The sequence below is a fragment of the Perca flavescens genome, chromosome 10, assembly GCF_004354835.1.
Source record: "Perca flavescens isolate YP-PL-M2 chromosome 10, PFLA_1.0, whole genome shotgun sequence".
In the NCBI taxonomy this organism is placed as follows: domain Eukaryota; kingdom Metazoa; phylum Chordata; class Actinopteri; order Perciformes; family Percidae; genus Perca; species Perca flavescens.
In genome coordinates this window covers 16956013-16974141 of record NC_041340.1, presented here as the reverse complement: position 1 = coordinate 16974141, position 18129 = coordinate 16956013, and the positions used below count along the sequence as shown (strand labels likewise).

The 18129-nt window shown below is 42.0% G+C and overlaps 1 protein-coding gene across 2 annotated transcripts; it reads left to right on the top strand.

Moving 5' to 3' along the window:
* Positions 1-51: 51 nt before the first annotated feature.
* On the top strand, positions 52-17755 carry f8 (coagulation factor VIII, procoagulant component). Of its 2 annotated transcripts, XM_028590045.1 has the most exons (29): positions 52-372; positions 646-932; positions 1090-1323; positions 1626-1726; positions 2066-2188; positions 3369-3581; positions 4149-4331; positions 4501-4604; positions 5118-5238; positions 5359-5647; positions 5744-5909; positions 6066-6153; positions 6338-6549; positions 6744-6888; positions 7240-7449; positions 8104-8915; positions 9057-9199; positions 10585-10750; positions 11044-11283; positions 11513-11741; positions 11852-12034; positions 12612-12728; positions 13238-13309; positions 13955-14040; positions 14156-14311; positions 14853-14997; positions 15198-15343; positions 16795-16977; positions 17286-17755. In XM_028590045.1, exons 3-29 carry the CDS (start codon positions 1151-1153, stop codon positions 17439-17441), a joined length of 4962 nt encoding a protein of 1653 aa, XP_028445846.1. In that variant the 5' UTR covers positions 52-372; positions 646-932; positions 1090-1150; the 3' UTR covers positions 17442-17755. The 2 variants fall into 2 exon arrangements, with proteins under 2 accessions (XP_028445846.1, XP_028445847.1); XM_028590046.1 differs by lacking the exons at positions 52-372; positions 646-932 and having other exon boundaries at positions 950-1323.
* Positions 17756-18129: the final 374 nt, after the last annotated feature.

Below are 18129 nucleotides of genomic sequence, written 5' to 3'. Positions count from 1 at the left end.
GCACACCTCTTTTGTCGGGCAGGTGCCTAGGATATGATAGGATCAAAAGTAGCAGATCAGGAGCTTAGAAAGAACCCCGCACTGACCATTACGCAAGCAATAATTTAGACGTGAGTGAAGTTTCATCTAATTTAATCTACCGGTAATTAAACAACTGCAGAGAAGGATTTGCGCTCCATGGCAGTGCCCCCCAACGGGACTTTTGGCTACATTTGGAAGTTAACAACAGATGATGGGCCCTTGGAGGGAGACCCCGCGTGTCTGACCCAGCTGTATCAGAGCACCGTGTCCCCAGAGAGGGACTTGGCCTCAGGGCTGGTGGGCACCCTGCTCATCTGCAAGTATAACACGATGGACACCAGAGGACAGCTGGTGAGATGAACCCTTTTATAATAATAAATATGTATCAACATAGCACTTGTTAACAGTAACAGAAATATTTAAAGTTTAATAGTAGGCAATGTTTCGGTACTAGACCATCTTCAGGCAAAATGGTCACTGCCTGTTAGTTAGACAGTGTGTGGGAGTTTACTTCTTTGAAACCTTTGTTAGTGGAATAATGTTGACAGAGTGTATGATGTGAGATAAAAACCAAACAACAACATATCATCAATTTTATAACTGTTCATTTTCCTTTACCTTCAGGTATAAACGGCGCCATGTTCAGCGGCCGTCAGTTTGTGGTGTCTGAAACTGACGTCACCTTCTGGCATGTGGCCAATGTGGGCACCCAGAGTAACTTCCTCTCTGTTTACTTCACTGGAAACCTATTTCAGTACCAAGGCCTTTACCAGTCCGTCCTCACCATTTATTTAGAAAAATACAACGTTTCAGTCTTATACCTTTACCTGATGAAGGTCTAAGACCGAAACGTATTTTCTGAATAAATGATTGCTTGCTAATGGTCAGTGTGCGGGATTCGTTCTAACAGGGTATACAATGTATTAACACTAACATCTATTTAACAAATGGATTTGCCCAATCTCCTCCACCACCTCCACACTCTACACGCCCCCACGTGCAACTTCAGCTTTCCTGGCTGTAAGTGTTGCTTTCCTTCTCTCCTCCCCCTACCTTTAAATGTGTCAGCCCCAGGAGGAGCCGCAGAGCCGGGCAGTGTTTGACCCGGGACACGGGGGAGCTGAGCGCGATGAGAGCCGAGATACTTCTGGTCCTGCTGCTGCCGCTGCTCTGCTTCTCTGTCAGGGAAGACAGAAAAGCAGAGCAGCCTGCCGCTGCCGTTAGAGAGTATTATATAGCAGCTGTAGAAATTGGCTGGGACTATGTCTACCTGGACGATGTTGACCCAGCGTCCGAGCAAAGGTGAATATTTTCTTGTTTAATTTAGGCAAACCAAACTCTGATGTTGTCATTTAGACCTAGACATAGCCAGTTTCAAAGGCGAGTATTGTTGAGTCACGTCTGTCAGGGATCTATAGGCTTGCTTTGCTTCCAATACAGGCTCGTGGTTTTGGGGGGAATTTATTAGAAACTGGTTAAAATAATGGCAAATTTAGAATTCATTAAGATGGTCAACAATGATTAAGAGGGGAGTTTTTAAGTGTTTCCTTGCTGATTTCTTCTTTATATGATTTGATTGGTTTGTTTTCTTTCGTATTTTTTAGGAAGAGATCCAAAGATATTCCTCAAAAATACGTCAAGGCAGTTTACAGAGAGTATACAGATTCAACATACACTGTCCCCAAGCCAAGGCCAGCATGGACAGGTAGGACTGCTCTTTTGATATTCTCAATTTTCTCAATCAAACAAATATTTAATTTGGTTTTTGTTATTATTCATATTTTTATTAATGGTTTATACTCCGCTATTAATTAAATAAATAAAACAAAAATATTAGCCAGAACCTGACCTGTTAAATTTTGTAGATTTACAGTCAGGAAAATGATTTGAAGACTGATGTTGTGGACAATAATAGTGTTTTTGTTTAACTTTTCAACACAAAGAACAAAATGTAACAGTTTCAGAGCATGTATCTTCAGATTTGTCTTAAATTAGGGGGTTATATTTTTGACTTCTTTAAGAAGGTTGTGTCCTCTTGTTGCAGGTATTCAAGGTCCAGTGATTGTTGCCCGAGCTGGTGACTGGGTGGTGGTCCACTTTAAAAACCTGGCCTCTCAGTCCTACAGCATCAGCCCTGTGGGGATCACCTACTGGAAACAGTCTGAAGGTAGATAACTGAATGGAAGGAGCTGTTGTCATCCTTTGAACCTTTTTTTTACTTTTCTCACTTACAACCTGAAAATTAGTCAGCATACTTTTTCTTGTTAATTTTTTGACTCAGCATTTTGACTCATAATTTTTAGTGTGATGTCCATGTTACAGCGTATATGAGTCAATGGCAAAACGCTTACTGGTCCAATTCTACTTTAACAGCTTTAAGGGAAAAAATGCAAACTGATCCTCTTACTCACATGCTTCTTTTTTTTTGCTGAAGTCTGACATAATTTTGGGTCCAAAAAAAGAGAGTCATTCATGGAAGAGGCAAGGATGTAAATGTCACATTACTACTAACCAGAATCATATCAGAAATAACAGTGTGATAATAATCATTGAGATATTCAAAAACAAAGTTGCCTCCTTATTCTTGAGAAATTACAGCGAGTGACGGTTATAATTATTTTGTGTGTGCAGTTTTTTGCAACATGTTGGAGCCAAACGGTCAGTCGTACTGCCTGATAATGTATTTAAGATGCCTTTGAATTACAATACCCGACTGCAAAGGAAATATCCCTGATCTGAGAAGCTTTTTAAGGTTAATACCTTTCACAGAAGGCATTGGCATATGTCCTAATGCTGCTGTTGATCCAAAGCAGTCAGTTCTTGTAAACGGCTCATGTCTTCCTGCCACAGGGTAGATTCCTATAATGGAGTTCTTCATAATCTGAAAAGCTGTACCTGTCACATCCAAGAATGACGTGTCATGAAGCAGATTTAATCGCACCAACGTGTGTGTGTTAAAACGTGTGATATTAAGGATGAGAGGGAAATTTGCTGCTCGTGGGTGTGCGTGTGCCTGCACATGTCCAACTTAAGTCATTATTGCACCTTATCATTATGAGTCAGTGCTTCTCCTGGATGTGTTTTTCGGGCAGCTTACATTGTGGTCTTACTTTCACCTTTATTCCAGACAGTAAACCAAGGTTTTTTATAGTGAAAGTTTCAATTTCAAACATTCCCACAATTTCCCCAACTTTATGTCATTTGTGTTTCCTGCGATATCATTATGGTCCTCTGTAGACTATTTTTGTCCTTTAGTATAGTATAAAGATTAGACCCGTTTTTCTGCTGTGACCCACCTCTACTGCTGAATGAATACAGAGGAGTCATGCTGCATCTTTTATTTCCAGGAGCCGTGTATGATGACTCCACAGCAGGCCAGGAGAAGGAGGATGATGCTGTCTCTCCAGGAGGATACTATAAGTATGTATGGGACATCAGCCATAATGACGGTCCCACCATCAGTGACCCAGAGTGCCTCACCTACTCCTACTCATCCCAGGTGGACACGGTCCGAGATGTAAACTCAGGACTCATCGGTGCCTTGCTCATCTGCAAACCAAGTCAGTGTGTGGTTGGGCAAAGGGCACATACACAGCATCTAATTTCACAAACATTATATCTAGTCATGTCTTGTGATCTACATAATTCGTTGTTCTTTAAAGCTCCCACATTTGGTCACAAACAAAACTGGACAAAACTACAAATGTTGACCTCATGGTGGTGCTAAAGGAAAAGTAAAGGGGAATCACAGAAGTCATTAAATTCATCCTGTGGGCACCATGAAAATGTGTTCAAATTTCGACAGCAATACACCCAATAGCAGTTGGGATATTTCAGTCTGGACCCAAGTTGTGAACCGATCGACCAACAGATCGACATTGCCATCCCTAAAGTGCAATGCACTGGATAGATACACTCGTACTGAACAGGGGTTTATCTTACTCTATAGAAAAAGGAATTTAAAAGGAGAAATAATATTAGATATTAAGATAAAGATACAGATGTGCTTGCAATCATATTATCACACCTTGCATCGTGTGTGTGTGTGTGTGTGTGTGTGTGTGTGTGTGTGTGTGTGTGTGTGTGTGTGTGTGTGTGTGTGTGTTTCTGTGTGTGTGTTTTCCCAGGTGCCTTCACAGATGATGGCCAGAGGAGGAATCCAGCGTTTGTCCTGCTGTTTGCAGTGTTTGATGAGACCAAGAGCTGGTATGGAGGGGTCGGAGAGAGAAGGAGCAGGGAGAAGTTCAAGAAGAGCATCGGCAGAAAGGAATACCACACCATCAATGGATATGTCAACTCTACATTACCCGGTAATGAACCGGACTGGCTGTAGACAGGGAGTTTGTTAAGTGTTGCTCACACTGTGCTCAGATTATCAGTGGCTGTGCTGTATGCCGTCTGCACAGGAATTTTGGCCTCATTTTCTCTCTCTCTCTCTCTCTCTCTTTTTCTCTCTCTCTCTCACTCACTCTCTTGTAGGTTTGACAATGTGTCAGGGCCGTAATCATGTGTTCTGGCATCTGATTGGGATGGGCACAGCTCCAGAAATCCACTCCATTCAGTTTCAGGGTCACACTCTGCAGGTAATTCAAGTTTTCACCTAAAACATAGTCATAGCAAACAGATTTAAAGGGTAAAGCAGGATATTTTTTAAACTCTTAAATTAAGTATAGTTTTCTGGCTTGATTAATACAAATTTAGAAATGACTAAAAAAATGTAAAGTAACAAATGTTTTTTCATGATGATTGTTATTGGCAATGAATTCAATTGCAGAAGGATTTCAGTACATTGGGAGAAAGGCACATACAGTCTAACAGCATTAAACGGTATTTCCTATCTACTCTAAAAAGTTTTTTGCAGGGTTTGGAGATTTAAAGGAATAGCGTGACTTTTTGTTGGTAATATATGGAGCCAGGAGTGGATTAGCCTAGCTTAGCATATAGACTGGAAGTAGGGGGAAACAGCTAACCTTGCTCTGTACAAAGTTCCAAAAAACACCTTTCACGGTAGAATATTCCTAGACTTTCCCATTATCAACCCAATTTAGCATTTTCTGGCTTTAAAAAATCTGATACTTTGGATTGTTATTATTTAGGTGTTGACCCATCGTAAAGTCAACATGGAGGTGACCCCTATGACATTCATCACTGCAGAAATGAGACCTGCTACTATTGGCCGCTTCCTTATGAGCTGTCAGATACATGCTCACCGCTACGGTAAGAAAGGGCCGCCGATAAGTCTCCTAGACTTAAGACAATCTGTTTCCCTCATTAAATTAACTTCACCTCCTCTATGTAAATGATAACTAACTTGTTGTGCACTACTGCTCTACCCAGATGGTATGAATGCTTTTTTCACTGTGGAGAAATGCCTTGACCCTGTCAGTCGGCCGGGACCTGACCTGCGTAAAGTCAAACACAAAGATTACGGGGACAGCAGTGAAGACAGCAATGAAGACTACAGTGACGAAGACGAGGATTCGTTCAACACCATAATCTTGCAGCCTAGAAAACCACAAGTGCAAGCGAGAGCCAGCGGGGGACAGTCACCAATAACCTGGCAGCATTACATCGCCATTGAAGAGGTCACCTGGAACTATGTCTCTCATCTCAAACCCACAACTAGGTAGGAAAGATGGAAGAGGGGAAGGAAGAAGAATAACAAAAAGGGAAAGTTGATTTGAATTGAATTGTTTTTTTGTTTTTTTCTTTGGCTCATCAGTGAGTTGCAGTCTGGATATTTGCCTGCAGCTCCCCATCACCTGGGCTACAAGTATAAAAAGGCGGTGTATGTGGAATACACAGATGGATCATTCACTCAGAGGAAGAACCCAGCCAAGACACTGCTGGGTCCACTTCTGAAAGGAAAAATCAACGATCAAATCCAAGTGAGTCAGGACAGAAAATATACCAAATGGCCTTTTGTGCCTGACTGAATTTGAGCTACAAAAAAAAAGACATTATCAATCATAGTAAAATAGAAGCAGTATGTAGTACTGTATAACTTTCTACTGATCCACCATTGGTTTGATTTGTGTCTCCAGATCACTCTCAGAAACCTGGCCAGTCACCCTTTTAACATCTACCCCAATGGCCTTACCAAGATCTCTCCACTTCAAAGCTCCGGAAATGGTAAGCTTAACCAACAGCCTCTCTAATCAGTAGTTAATATCATTATCAGCAGTGCAAGCTTATACTTAAAGGCCTGTAATTTTGGCAACAACAATTTAATGTATAATGGGGTTGCTGCAATCCCCTAAATTCCTAACATCAAAGTTTCATCTAATCTTATCTACCGGTAATTAAACAACTGCAGAGAAGGATTTGCGCTCCATGGCAGTGCCCCCCAACGGGACTTTTGGCTACATTTGGAAGTTAACAACAGATGATGGGCCCTTGGAGGGAGACCCCGCGTGTCTGACCCAGCTGTATCAGAGCACCGTGTCCCCAGAGAGGGACTTGGCCTCAGGGCTGGTGGGCACCCTGCTCATCTGCAAGTATAACACGATGGACACCAGAGGACAGCTGGTGAGATGAACCCTTTTATAATAATAAATATGTATCAACATAGCACTTGTAGAAACACTGTTAACAGTTAACGGTTAACACACTGTTGAATGAATTATTTTACAAAAAGATGCATGCTGCCATGTTGTCTCTTACCTGCACTAATGTAATATAATACCCTGTGTGTCTTTTACTGAATCTACTGTTGTATGCAGTTGGGCCCAGATAAAGAGTGGAGCCTGATATTTGCTGTGTTTGATGAGAACAGAAGTTGGTACATCAACGAAAACATGCAGAAGTCCAGCCAAAACTCCCCTAACACCACGGACCCTGAATTCTACAACTCCAATGTCATTTACAGTAGGTTCACCTCAGAGTTATATTTGTTTATTTACTTCTTTCAGTACTTTGCACATCTACAACGTGAGAAAGGTGCGTCGGAGGGGGACAAGCAGGTCAAAAGTTGCGAAGAAAACTCCTGCACACTGTCTAACTGGCAGAAATATTTAAAGTTTAATAGTAGGCAATGTTTCGGTACTAGACCATCTTCAGGCAAAATGGTCACTGCCTGTTAGTTAGACAGTGTGTGGGAGTTTACTTCTTTGAAACCGTTGTTAGTGGAATAATGTTGACAGAGTGTATGATGTGAGATAAAAACCAAACAACAACATATCATCAATTTTATAATTGTTAATTTTCCTTTACCTTCAGGTATAAACGGCGCCATGTTCAGCGGCCGTCAGTTTGTGGTGTCTGAAACTGACGTCACCTTCTGGCATGTGGCCAATGTGGGCACCCAGAGTAACTTCCTCTCTGTTTACTTCACTGGAAACCTATTTCAGTACCAAGGCCTTTACCAGTCCGTCCTCACCCTCTTCCCCATGACTGGCATGACCATTGACATGGAAACTGATCTGATGGGTAAGACTGAAGTCTGTGAAAGTGAAGTTAAATGTATTACTTCAAGATTAATGATGCTAAAAGGCCAGAGGCTCTCTAACGTAAGTTTTGGCTAGTTGCACTTTGGTAGGTCAGCTAGGCTAACTATACTGTACATAGTACAAAGAAGTTTCAAAGAGTAGTTCAAAGAATTTGACCGGGTCATGAAAAATGCAGTGAAATTTGTTTTAGTAAGAACATAACAACAGTTTACACAATGAGATTGTCAAGTAAAATTATAACTGTCACTATGTGTAGAAAATTTCTTTTTTTGGTGCTCCCCAGTGGATTTCAAACTTCCAACAAAAACAAAAATAATTATTGGAACAATTTCTAAGACACTATAACCAAATAAAAATTGTACACACAATGTGTGTCATACAGTCAGAAGAAGAAGCCAGGCTACACAAGCTGTGACCTGCTGTTAAAAGTGCTTCTTTCCTGAAGCACTGACATGTCGATGCTGAGAAATAAGACAGCAGCATATCCTGACTTATTGACACACATCAACGCATCAGGATACTGCACTATTGCCTAATAACAGCTGATGTGTGGGCTTACATAGAAAACAATGGATGCATGAGTTTTGACGCGTCAGTGTGTGTTGCTTTTGAGTCCTATTAATTCTTCTCTCAGGTGAGTGGGAGATCAGTGCCTACGATGGCAACCTCAAGAGTCGGGGGATGAGCATCCGTTACACCGTTCGTCAAAGCGACGATGGAAGCCGAGTCGATCATGATGGGGTGGAAGACGATATCTCTGATTATGTCGATCAGATAGATCTACAGCCGAGGGGAAGAAGACCTGAAAATCGCACACAGTTGGTTCAAGTGTGTAAGAAAAATGTTGCTAATAACAACACTCAATCAGTAAACACTTCCAGTCAAAATGTCCCTGATGGGGAGACTGGGGCGGCAGAACAGTCAGCATGTCAGCTGGAAGCAGAGGAAGGAATCCCACAGGATATTTTGGAGGTTATAGAGAGAGATGGGCAGTCAACCGTTTCTCAAAATGGGACTGAGTCTGGCGGAGAGGGGGGTGGCAGGCAGAGAAGACAGGCAGAGGGCAACTGGACAGATGTAGATATCAGTTCTGGAGCCTCAGAAGATGGAAGAACTGGGATAGAGGTCACAAAAGAGGCTATGGAAAATAGAACTGACACTGGTGCCGAAGAAAAAGCTGAGGAGAGTAGTGAAATGTCAAGTGCGAATAATGGGACGAAGGGAGAGCTTGAAAAGAGCAACGAGATCTTACTGGACAACAATCCACAACTGAACGAGAAGGTCTCAACTGTTGCCCTAAGCATTTCAGAAAACATGGATCAAAAGTTAGTAAAACAAAACCACATTCAGTCTAAACCTGAGCGGCTGAAATACATCTACATTTCTAATCACAACAACACACCAGCGATTGATCTGTCCCTTGAGTATGATGACTACAGCCAAGAGGTACTATTTTCTGTGTGTGTGTGTGTGTGTGTGTGTGTGTGTGTGTTTTAAGCATATATATTCATTCATATGTTACATACTGATTGTCACAAATTGAAACACTTCCCTCTCACCCACAATACATGCTACATTTTATTATAGGTGAACGGCACATCAGATATGATTGCCACAGATTACATGGACCTGCGCTCCGGAGAGACCCGATATCGTTACTACTACATTGCTGCAGAAGAGATCACCTGGAACTACGGCATCAGAAAACCACATCAGCTCATCAATTCCAGGTAGGAATAATATTTCATCCAGGTTTCTGTGCAGGACCTTAAAGGCATTGTTTTTGGAGAAATAGACTTATTCACTGTCTTACCCTCTTGCTTAGAGAAAGAATGCCATTCTCATGTTTACAATAAGCATAGAGCAACAGATATTAGCTTAGCTTAGCACAAAGACTGGAAGCAGACAGAAACATCTACTGCATCCGAAGTTCAAAAAGCTGCCTACCAGCACCTCCTAAAGCTCACTAATTATCATGTTGTGCCCTGTTTGTTTAATCTGTACACAAACAGAAATGTAAAAAAGACAATTTGTGGTTTTATGCTAACTTAATTGTCTCCCAGCTCCACATTTAATGCACGGACATGAGAGTTATATCAATCTTCTCATCTAACTCAGCAAAAATGAAAATGAGTGTATTCCCCAAAATTTCCCAAAACTATTTATTTATGTTTTTATTCTCCTTTTCCTTTCTTGTTGCACTTAAATGCTAAATGTTATGATGTCTAATTTTTTAACTTAAGGAATGTTAACATGCTAATGTTGGCATGTTAGCCTGATAAAAAGCTAATGTTCACATGCATGTGCATGCCTACTTTAGGCATGTTACCATGCTTATGTTGGCATGTTAGCATGTTAATGTTCGTGGGGAACCCTTTTGATTTAGGAAACAACATTGCAGTACCTCTGGAGCCAGCCTCAGGCCAGACTGTAAAACATTTTTTGCCCTGGTGATATTATTATTATCGTCAATTCAAAAGTTTTATTCCTGCTTATTCTAGTTTTTTGTTTGTCGGAACCTGGTAATGCTTTGGATGTTTTGGTTCTTTGATAGCAATGTCCCAAAGTTTTTGGCAAAGTCAACATTACTTAACACACAGTCAACAGTCAAAACACAAAATGTTTCACAATTACAACAGAAGAATTAATTTAGGGTACAAGCGGCCAAAATGGGTTTCCTCAGGAGGGTGGCTGGCGTCTCCCTTAGAGATAGGGTGAGAAGCTCAGTCATCCGTGAGGAGCTCAGAATAGAGCCGCTGCTCCTTTCCGTCGAAAGGAGCCAGTTGAGGTGGTTCGGGCATCTGGTAAGGATGCCCTCTGGGCGCCTCCCTAGGGAGGTGTTCCAGGCACGTCCAGCTGGGAGGAGGCCTCGGGGAAGACCCAGGACTAGGTGGAGGGATTATATCTCCAACCTGGCCTGGGAACGCCTCGGGATCCCCCAGTCAGAGCTGGTTAATGTGGCTCGGGAAAGGGAAGTTTGGGGTCCCCTGCTGGAGCTGCTCCCCCCGCAACCCGACCCTGGATAAGCGGACGAAGATGGACGGATGGAAATAATTTTAAAATCCAATCTAATCGATGTCTGAAGCAGCAGTTTTGATTCAACTCCTCTCTTTAGAGAGATGCGTCGAGGGATGAGGAAGTTCCTCCCAGAGTATAAGAAGGTGGTGTTTCGAGCCTACAGCAATGAAGACTTCCTACTTCCTCTAGACAGAGGGGAGCTCCATGAACACCTGGGAATCATGGGACCTTTCATCAGAGCCGAGATTAATGATCTCCTCACCGTGAGTGACACTGTCGCTGAACAAAATAAAAGAATAAACCAGTAATGCTTATATGTAGTCTTGCTAGTTACTTCCACTTTAACAATCTTCAATTTTACTGCATATGTTTCATAAAACATGAAAACAAATGTGAACACAACAAACAAACCATTGAATATTGAAACATAACTAGTTGATGTAACTCTCAGTTCAAAACTGTTTCTCTCTCTTCTCTCTCTCTCTCTCTCTCTCTCTCTCTCTCTCTCTCGCTCTCTCTCTCGCTCTCTCTCACTTTATCTTTCCTCTTATTAAAGGTGGTATTTAAGAACAAGGCATCCAGGCCTTACTCCTTTCACCTTCAGGGAGTCTATGACCGCAGCCAGGGGGCCGGTATTAGCCAAAACCATGCCTCCTCTGCTCCACCTGGGGTTCCAGGAGAACCTGTGGCTCCTGGGGAGGCACGGACCTATAACTGGAGAGTAACCAAGAAACAAGGACCAACCGACAATGAATTTCCCTGCAAGACTGGAGCTTACTACTCTACTGTGGACAAGGTATGGATAGGTCTTCACCTTTAGCCTGTTACTTTACCTTTTGCCATGGATATACAACATGTACTGTATGTCTGTATTAATTTGTATAAAATCCTATCCTAAATTGATTTCCTCCAAAGAAAAATATATATTGATTCTTAAGTTTCATCTTTGTTTCAATGAATGCTAAACATCTTGAGGTACAGTTGTAGGATCAGAAAAAAAGAAGTATTTCTCTACTCTGTTCCAGGAGAGGGACCTTCATTCTGGTCTGATTGGTCCACTGGTGATCTGCAAGTCTGGTATTCTCCGGACTCGTCAGAACACGCAGCGAGACGTCCAGGAGTTTGCCCTTCTCTTCCACACCTTTGATGAAACTAAAAGCTGGTACCTGGAGGAGAACCTGCGGCGGCACTGTGCTCCACCCTGTCAGGCCAACACTGAGGACCCCGGGTATCACATCAGCAACAGGTTTGCAGGTGAAGGAAATAGGATTGATCGTTGGTGTCACCTTGTAATGAGCATACTGCAGTCTCAAACGTTTTCTTTAAATTTATCATATATAAACAATGCCTACATTTTTCCTCAGCAATAAATGGCTATGTGGCAGAGACACTTCCTGGTCTGGTGATCGCCCAGCACCAGCTCGTCAGGTGGCACCTGCTGAATGTAGGAAGTGACGGAGAGTACCACACTGTGCACTTCCATGGTTTGCCTTTCACTGTTAACACTGATAAGGAACACCGTATGGGGGTCTACAACCTCTTTCCCGGTAAATGCACACATATACACATTGTGTTTCATATATATACTTTATATAACCTTTATATACATTTAAACATTACACCTCACGCTTGCAAACTCTCCATCTCATCTCATATAAGACACACATTAAAAACATGCAACCCATAAACAGATGTTTGCCCCTGCATTTACCCAAACGTTTTGCTGGTTTAAATTTCATTTATAGAAAGCCAATATTTTCCAGTACCCTGTGCAGTACATTGTTACTGCAATCCATACAGTTTCCATTGTAAAACATGTTTTTGGACTAAAACCACATTTATTCATCAGCCTGATTTTGCCTGAATTTATTCCACAGGAATGTCTGTAGGTTTAAACAATACAATAAATGTGTTTATGTGATCCACCCTCTTCATTTAATATCAATAAGACTCAGTTTGTTTTGTTAGCTAATGGCTAACGATATGAATCCTGACACCAACTGAAAAAATTAAACCATAGAAAATAATCTAGCTTCCTCCTCTTTCTTATCTCTGTTTCAAATAATTAGCTTACGTGCACTCTGAAAACCTTCTTCATGTATTGCATTGCTCTATATTACCCAGGAGTGTTTGGCACGGTGGAGATGTCACCCCCCAGAGTTGGCACGTGGCTGGTGGAGTGCACTATAGGAGACTACCAGCTGGCCGGCATGAGGGCTAAACTACTGGTATATGATCGACGTAAGTACATGCTGTGTCACATATCTGTGTAAAAATATGAATATATTATTATTTATGTAATATATCCAACTCACATCCAACAACATATTTTTAGTTTTTTGTAGATTCATTATTTTATTTTGTGGTGTTTAATGAGAGAACTGTAAATACTTGGCCTTGTGGACATGTATCCTTGTGTATTGAAACACTAGGAACTTTTATTACTCACAGTTGTATTTAATGCCAACACTCTGTGCAATTAAATGTTTCATCACATCGTATAAATTATGTCAGTGGCTTTCCCCACATTTTCCACACACAAGTTTGTAATTAATGGGGCTTTTAAATAAGTGAGGACATCCCTTATTGCTAAGCCGAAGAGCTAAGGTAAACCTGTAGAGTCACATGTATCATCATTTCCAAAAATGTCAAAATAGACAATGTATAGTTCTGTACTGTCCAGAGATATTGAGTGCACAGAAATGGATTTGGAGAATGCATTAATGAGCTGGAATTTTCTCAACATGCAGTATGTGTATTGCCTCTGGGGATGAAATCAGGAAGGATCGAGGATCCCCAGATCACAGCATCAGATCACATCGGTAAGAGTTTTTTTAATTTAAAAAGGCAAACACAAGAGACAAAGCTCAATACTTGCAGAGAGAGGAAGTGCTTACCACCAGGGTGCATTTTGTGAAAAAAGCAAAGTGGGGATTTTTTTTGGATCATGCACAACAAAACAAAACAAAAGAATTAAATCCCCCTTCCCATACCATGGATATAGTGCCGCTCGGCCAGCCGTGCCAAAACACTTACGGGGCCCTATTTTAACGATAAGCGCACGGCATGAAGCGCATGGCGCAGGTGCGTTTAGGGCATGTCCAAATCCCCTTTTGCTAGTTTGACGGCGGAAAAAAGGGTCCGTGCGCCGGGCGCATGGTTCAAAAGGGTTGTAATTAGTAGCCGGCGTCCCGGAGCTCTGTAGCAGCTAAATACAACCAGCAGCTGCCGCTCGGATTTTATTGTTCTATGACACTAGACTGTTCACTTAAAAATAATTTATGATATGTAGACCAGAAAGGGGGGAATACTACGCAGCCCCCCCCTCACCAGCAAATCGCACCCTGCTTACCACAAATATCCAGTGCGCTGAAAATGAAAACACCCCAGGGAGCTTTATTAAATCTAAGACTGGAAATGATCCACACTAGGTAGGGTTTTAACTGTGTTTACACACGTGTGTCCAGGGAACTGGGAGCCGAGGCTGGCGAGGCTGGATCAGTCTGGTTTTATCAATGCCTGGATAGGTAAAAACCAGATGTCATGGATACAGGTAAGATATACTAATGCAAGTTGAGTATTCTCTTTGTAACAGAAATACAGAAAGATATAAAGAAAAATACAGAAATAGAGCACAGTGAAATGTAACGTAATGTGTGTGTTATTAGGTTGATCTACGGAGGCCCACCCTGCTGCACGGTGTGCAGACACAGGGAGTCAGGTCCAACCTGAGGGACAACTACATCACAATCTTCAACATCTCTTACAGCCTGGACCAGGAGACTTGGATCAATTACAGAGGAAACAGAACCAGGACGAACAAAGTATGTCCTCCACAGTGGTACACACATACTGGATATCTTGTACAGTTAGGGTTAACATTTGACAGCAATAAAATGAGTCATGGAAGTTCCCACATTAGCAGATCAAAACCACATACAAAATATGTATGTGTATTTAAATGTGAAATTACCCATTTGTTGAAATACAGTATTTCAAAAAGTAGCTTCAACAATCAGCTTCCTGTTGTTATCATTTAGGAAGTTCCACCTCCAGAACACCAGTTACATGACAACGCACGGATAAGAAAAAGTGAAACATGCTATTGTAAAACATTGCAAGTGTTCTGTGACGGCTTGATTTTCTGAACCCTAAAACAAGAGGACGTCTAGTTGTCTCTCAGACCACCTGAATTACAATATGCTGAAAGATTATTATTGCACGTCCTGTATAATCATGACATCATGCTGTTTCATTGTCAAATAAATACTGTACAGTAAAACATGTTTAATGTAATGGGTTGTCTATCTAAAGCAAGTTTCAACGATCCTTGAAGTCGGAGCTGTTTGTGTGGCTCTGTTTTAGGTATTTTATGGCAACATGGACAGCTCCAAGGTGAAAACCAACTTCTTCGCTCCACCATTCGTGGCCCGCTACATCAGGATTCAGCCTGTAGACTTTGTGCTAAAGCCTGCTCTCCGACTGGAGCTGCTGGGCTGCGATATCAACAGTGAGTTGCACCAACAGCAGCATTTATCGCAGAGTTAATTTTACTGTATGAAAGTGCAAAGACTGACTCTGTTTGTGTGTGTGTGTGTGTGTGTGTGTGTGTGTGTGTGTGTGTGTGTGTGTGTGTGTGTGTGTGTGTGTGTGTGTGTGTGTGTGTGTGTGTGTGTGTGTGTGTGTGTGTTTGTGTGTTTGCGCGTGCAGGCTGCTCTCTCCCTCTCGGGCTCCAGAAGCAGATTCCTGACACCAGCTTTAGTGCTTCCTCATTTCATTCCTCTCTGCTGCGTAGCTGGAGCCCCAACCTCGCCCGGCTCCACCTGGAAGGCAGCGCCAATGCCTGGAGGCCAAGGGTGAACAAAAATACACAAATACTGTACCATCGCTATGTAATTTATCCCACGAGTTAGACAGTAACATAAAGAAATAATTTGACATTTACGGAAATAGACTGGAGAAGAATGACATAAGTGGATTTACGCCACTCGTACCTGTCTGTTAAATATAAAGCTACAACCAGGAGACGGTTAGTTTAATTTAGTTTGGCATGAAACTAACATCAAAAAAAAAAAAAGCTAGCCTGGCTCACTGGTTGAAAGTTTGCATTCATGATGGGTTAAATGAAAAGTGTTACACCTGTAACCACACACAGCACTGATGTCACAGTGTACTGACACACCCTGGAGTACACTTCTACAAAAAAACTGCCCCTTTTGTTTCGTTGAGAAACACCAAGGCAAAGTGATATTGTGATATTTGTTGTTTGCTTTCTCACGTTGTGATAGAAACCACTGATATGGGGCGACCTCTAGTTCTCCCAGTAGAGTGTTAGCACCATGAGGCGGAGCCTTTAGCAGCCGCCTGGGTTAGAATCCAAGCTGCGGCCCTTTGCCGTGTGTCATGCCCTCCCTCTCTCCCCCATTTCCTGTCTATGCGCTGTCACTATCGTATAAAGGGAAAAGCCTCCAAAAAAATAATCTTTAAAAAAAATAAAAACACTGATGTGCATAATAATAAGACTTAATACCATTTACTCTCCTCTCTCTATCCTTTATTATCTTGTTCTGTATTTCCTCCTCCTTGGCTTATCATTTTCACACTTTGCAGCACTGAGCTGTAGAGGTGTGATGTGTCCCTCTGTCAAACTGTCGACCTGTTATTAAAGGTCACACGTCAAACAGTAGCACTGGCGAGCCATGAATAGGGGTCAACCACTGTGGGCCAACTGTTATCTGGAATAGCATTCTGAAATGGCCTAAACAGATAGCCAACAGTAGCTTTAACAGCTGCATCCCTTTTTCCAAGGGAAGAAATCCCGACATTAACAGTTGGTTAATGTTGTTTGTCTTTCTGTGTGAAGCCACATCATGTCAGTGGAAAATAGATGCACTGACAACACCACTTTCCTAGTGTATAAAATTCCAAAACCTCTTAGAGGGATGTGGGAAAGGAATTGTTGTGTGGTGTTCAAAAGTTTCAAAAAATTCCCTTCATGACTTATTTCCAGTCCTTCTGCACATAATATCATGTAGTTCTAATTTGGACACAACAGACAAAATAAATGAACATTTTATTTTTGCTTGTGTGATTAAAGTTCATTGCAGAGAACAGTACCTTAACTAGGAAAAAACTCCAACACTTTGTGATTGAAGGGGAAATTATTAAGTGAGATTAGTTTAAGAGCACACTCGGACTCTATACCCAGTATACCTGTTTGCAGTTCTAGTTTTTTGTCTTTGTTCTTCTGTATTAATAATATTCTTTCTGAGATCTAAAAATGTTTCCTCTGCCCTTTCCACCCCAGAACAACAACCCTCACGAGTGGCTGCAGGTTGACTTGGGGAGAGTAAAACGCATCACGGGTGTCCTAACCCAAGGAGCACGATCACTGTTGACCCAAATGATGGTGACTGAGTTCTCAGTCTCCGTCAGTCGTGATGGACACTCCTGGAGCAGTGTGTTAGAGGACAGCTCCCAAAGAGAAAAGGTACGCATCCCAGTTTACCAATAAAAGCAGGCCAGTCTCAGTGATGCTGCTAACATGATCCAAGTTCCTGTACGACATTAAAAGAGTCCAATACAAGTGCAATGACTAACATGTTCTTCAGTCATTTTATTTATTCCTTCAGTTAATCATTAATGCAGATGGCCTAAACTATCTCATGGTTTCCTTAACACTCTGTTTTATGGAGCTGACAACCCACCAAAGGAATTCTATTACATCATGTTCGGTCTTCAGTGTTTGTGTATTACTTGTATCCATCTGCTGTTTCTTTATTTCCTTCATTCCTCCAGATCTTCACAGGAAACAGTGATTCAGACGATGAAGCACTCAACGTTTTTGATCCTCCTCTGTTCGGCCGCTACCTGCGCATCCACCCGAGGGGTTGGATCAACGACATCGCCCTGCGTCTGGAGGTCCTGGGCTGTGACACGCAGAACGCGCTCTGACACCGTCGGGCAAACTCACCAATGCCACGCAGCACCATTTTAGTAGCATAATCCTGGTTTTATTTTGGAGTTTAACAAGTGATGAAAGAGAAGCTATTTCCTCTGTGGCCACCACTTTGTTTACATTTCCACATTTTCACAATATTTAGTAAATAATCATGTTTGATGTTGTGTTTCAAAAGGGTATCTAGTGTTGGTAGAAACAAATATATTTTAAGATGTGAGTTTAAACAGAGCCACAGTTTTAAAGGTCCCATGACATGGTGCTCTTTGGATGCTTTTATATAGGCCTTAGTGGTCCCCTAATACTGTATCTGAAGTCTCTTTCCTGAAATTCAGCCTTGGTGCATAATTACAGCCACTAGAGCCAGTCCCACAATGAGCTTTCCTTAGTACGTGCGATTTCTGTGTCTGTAGCTATTGAGGAGGAGAGAGGGGAGGACAAGGTGGAGGGTGGGGGTGTGGCCTTGACCAACTGCCACTTTGCTCATTTGAAAGCCATGATGTCTCTCTCTCATGGGTGGGCCAAATTCTCTGGGCGGGCAAAGCAGAGAAAGAGGAGGTAACCTTGCTCCTTATGACCTCATAAGGAGCAAGATTCCAGATCGGCCCATCTGAGCTTTCATTTTCTCAAAGGCAGAGCAGGATACCCAGGGCTCGGTTTACACCTATCACCATTTCTAGCCAC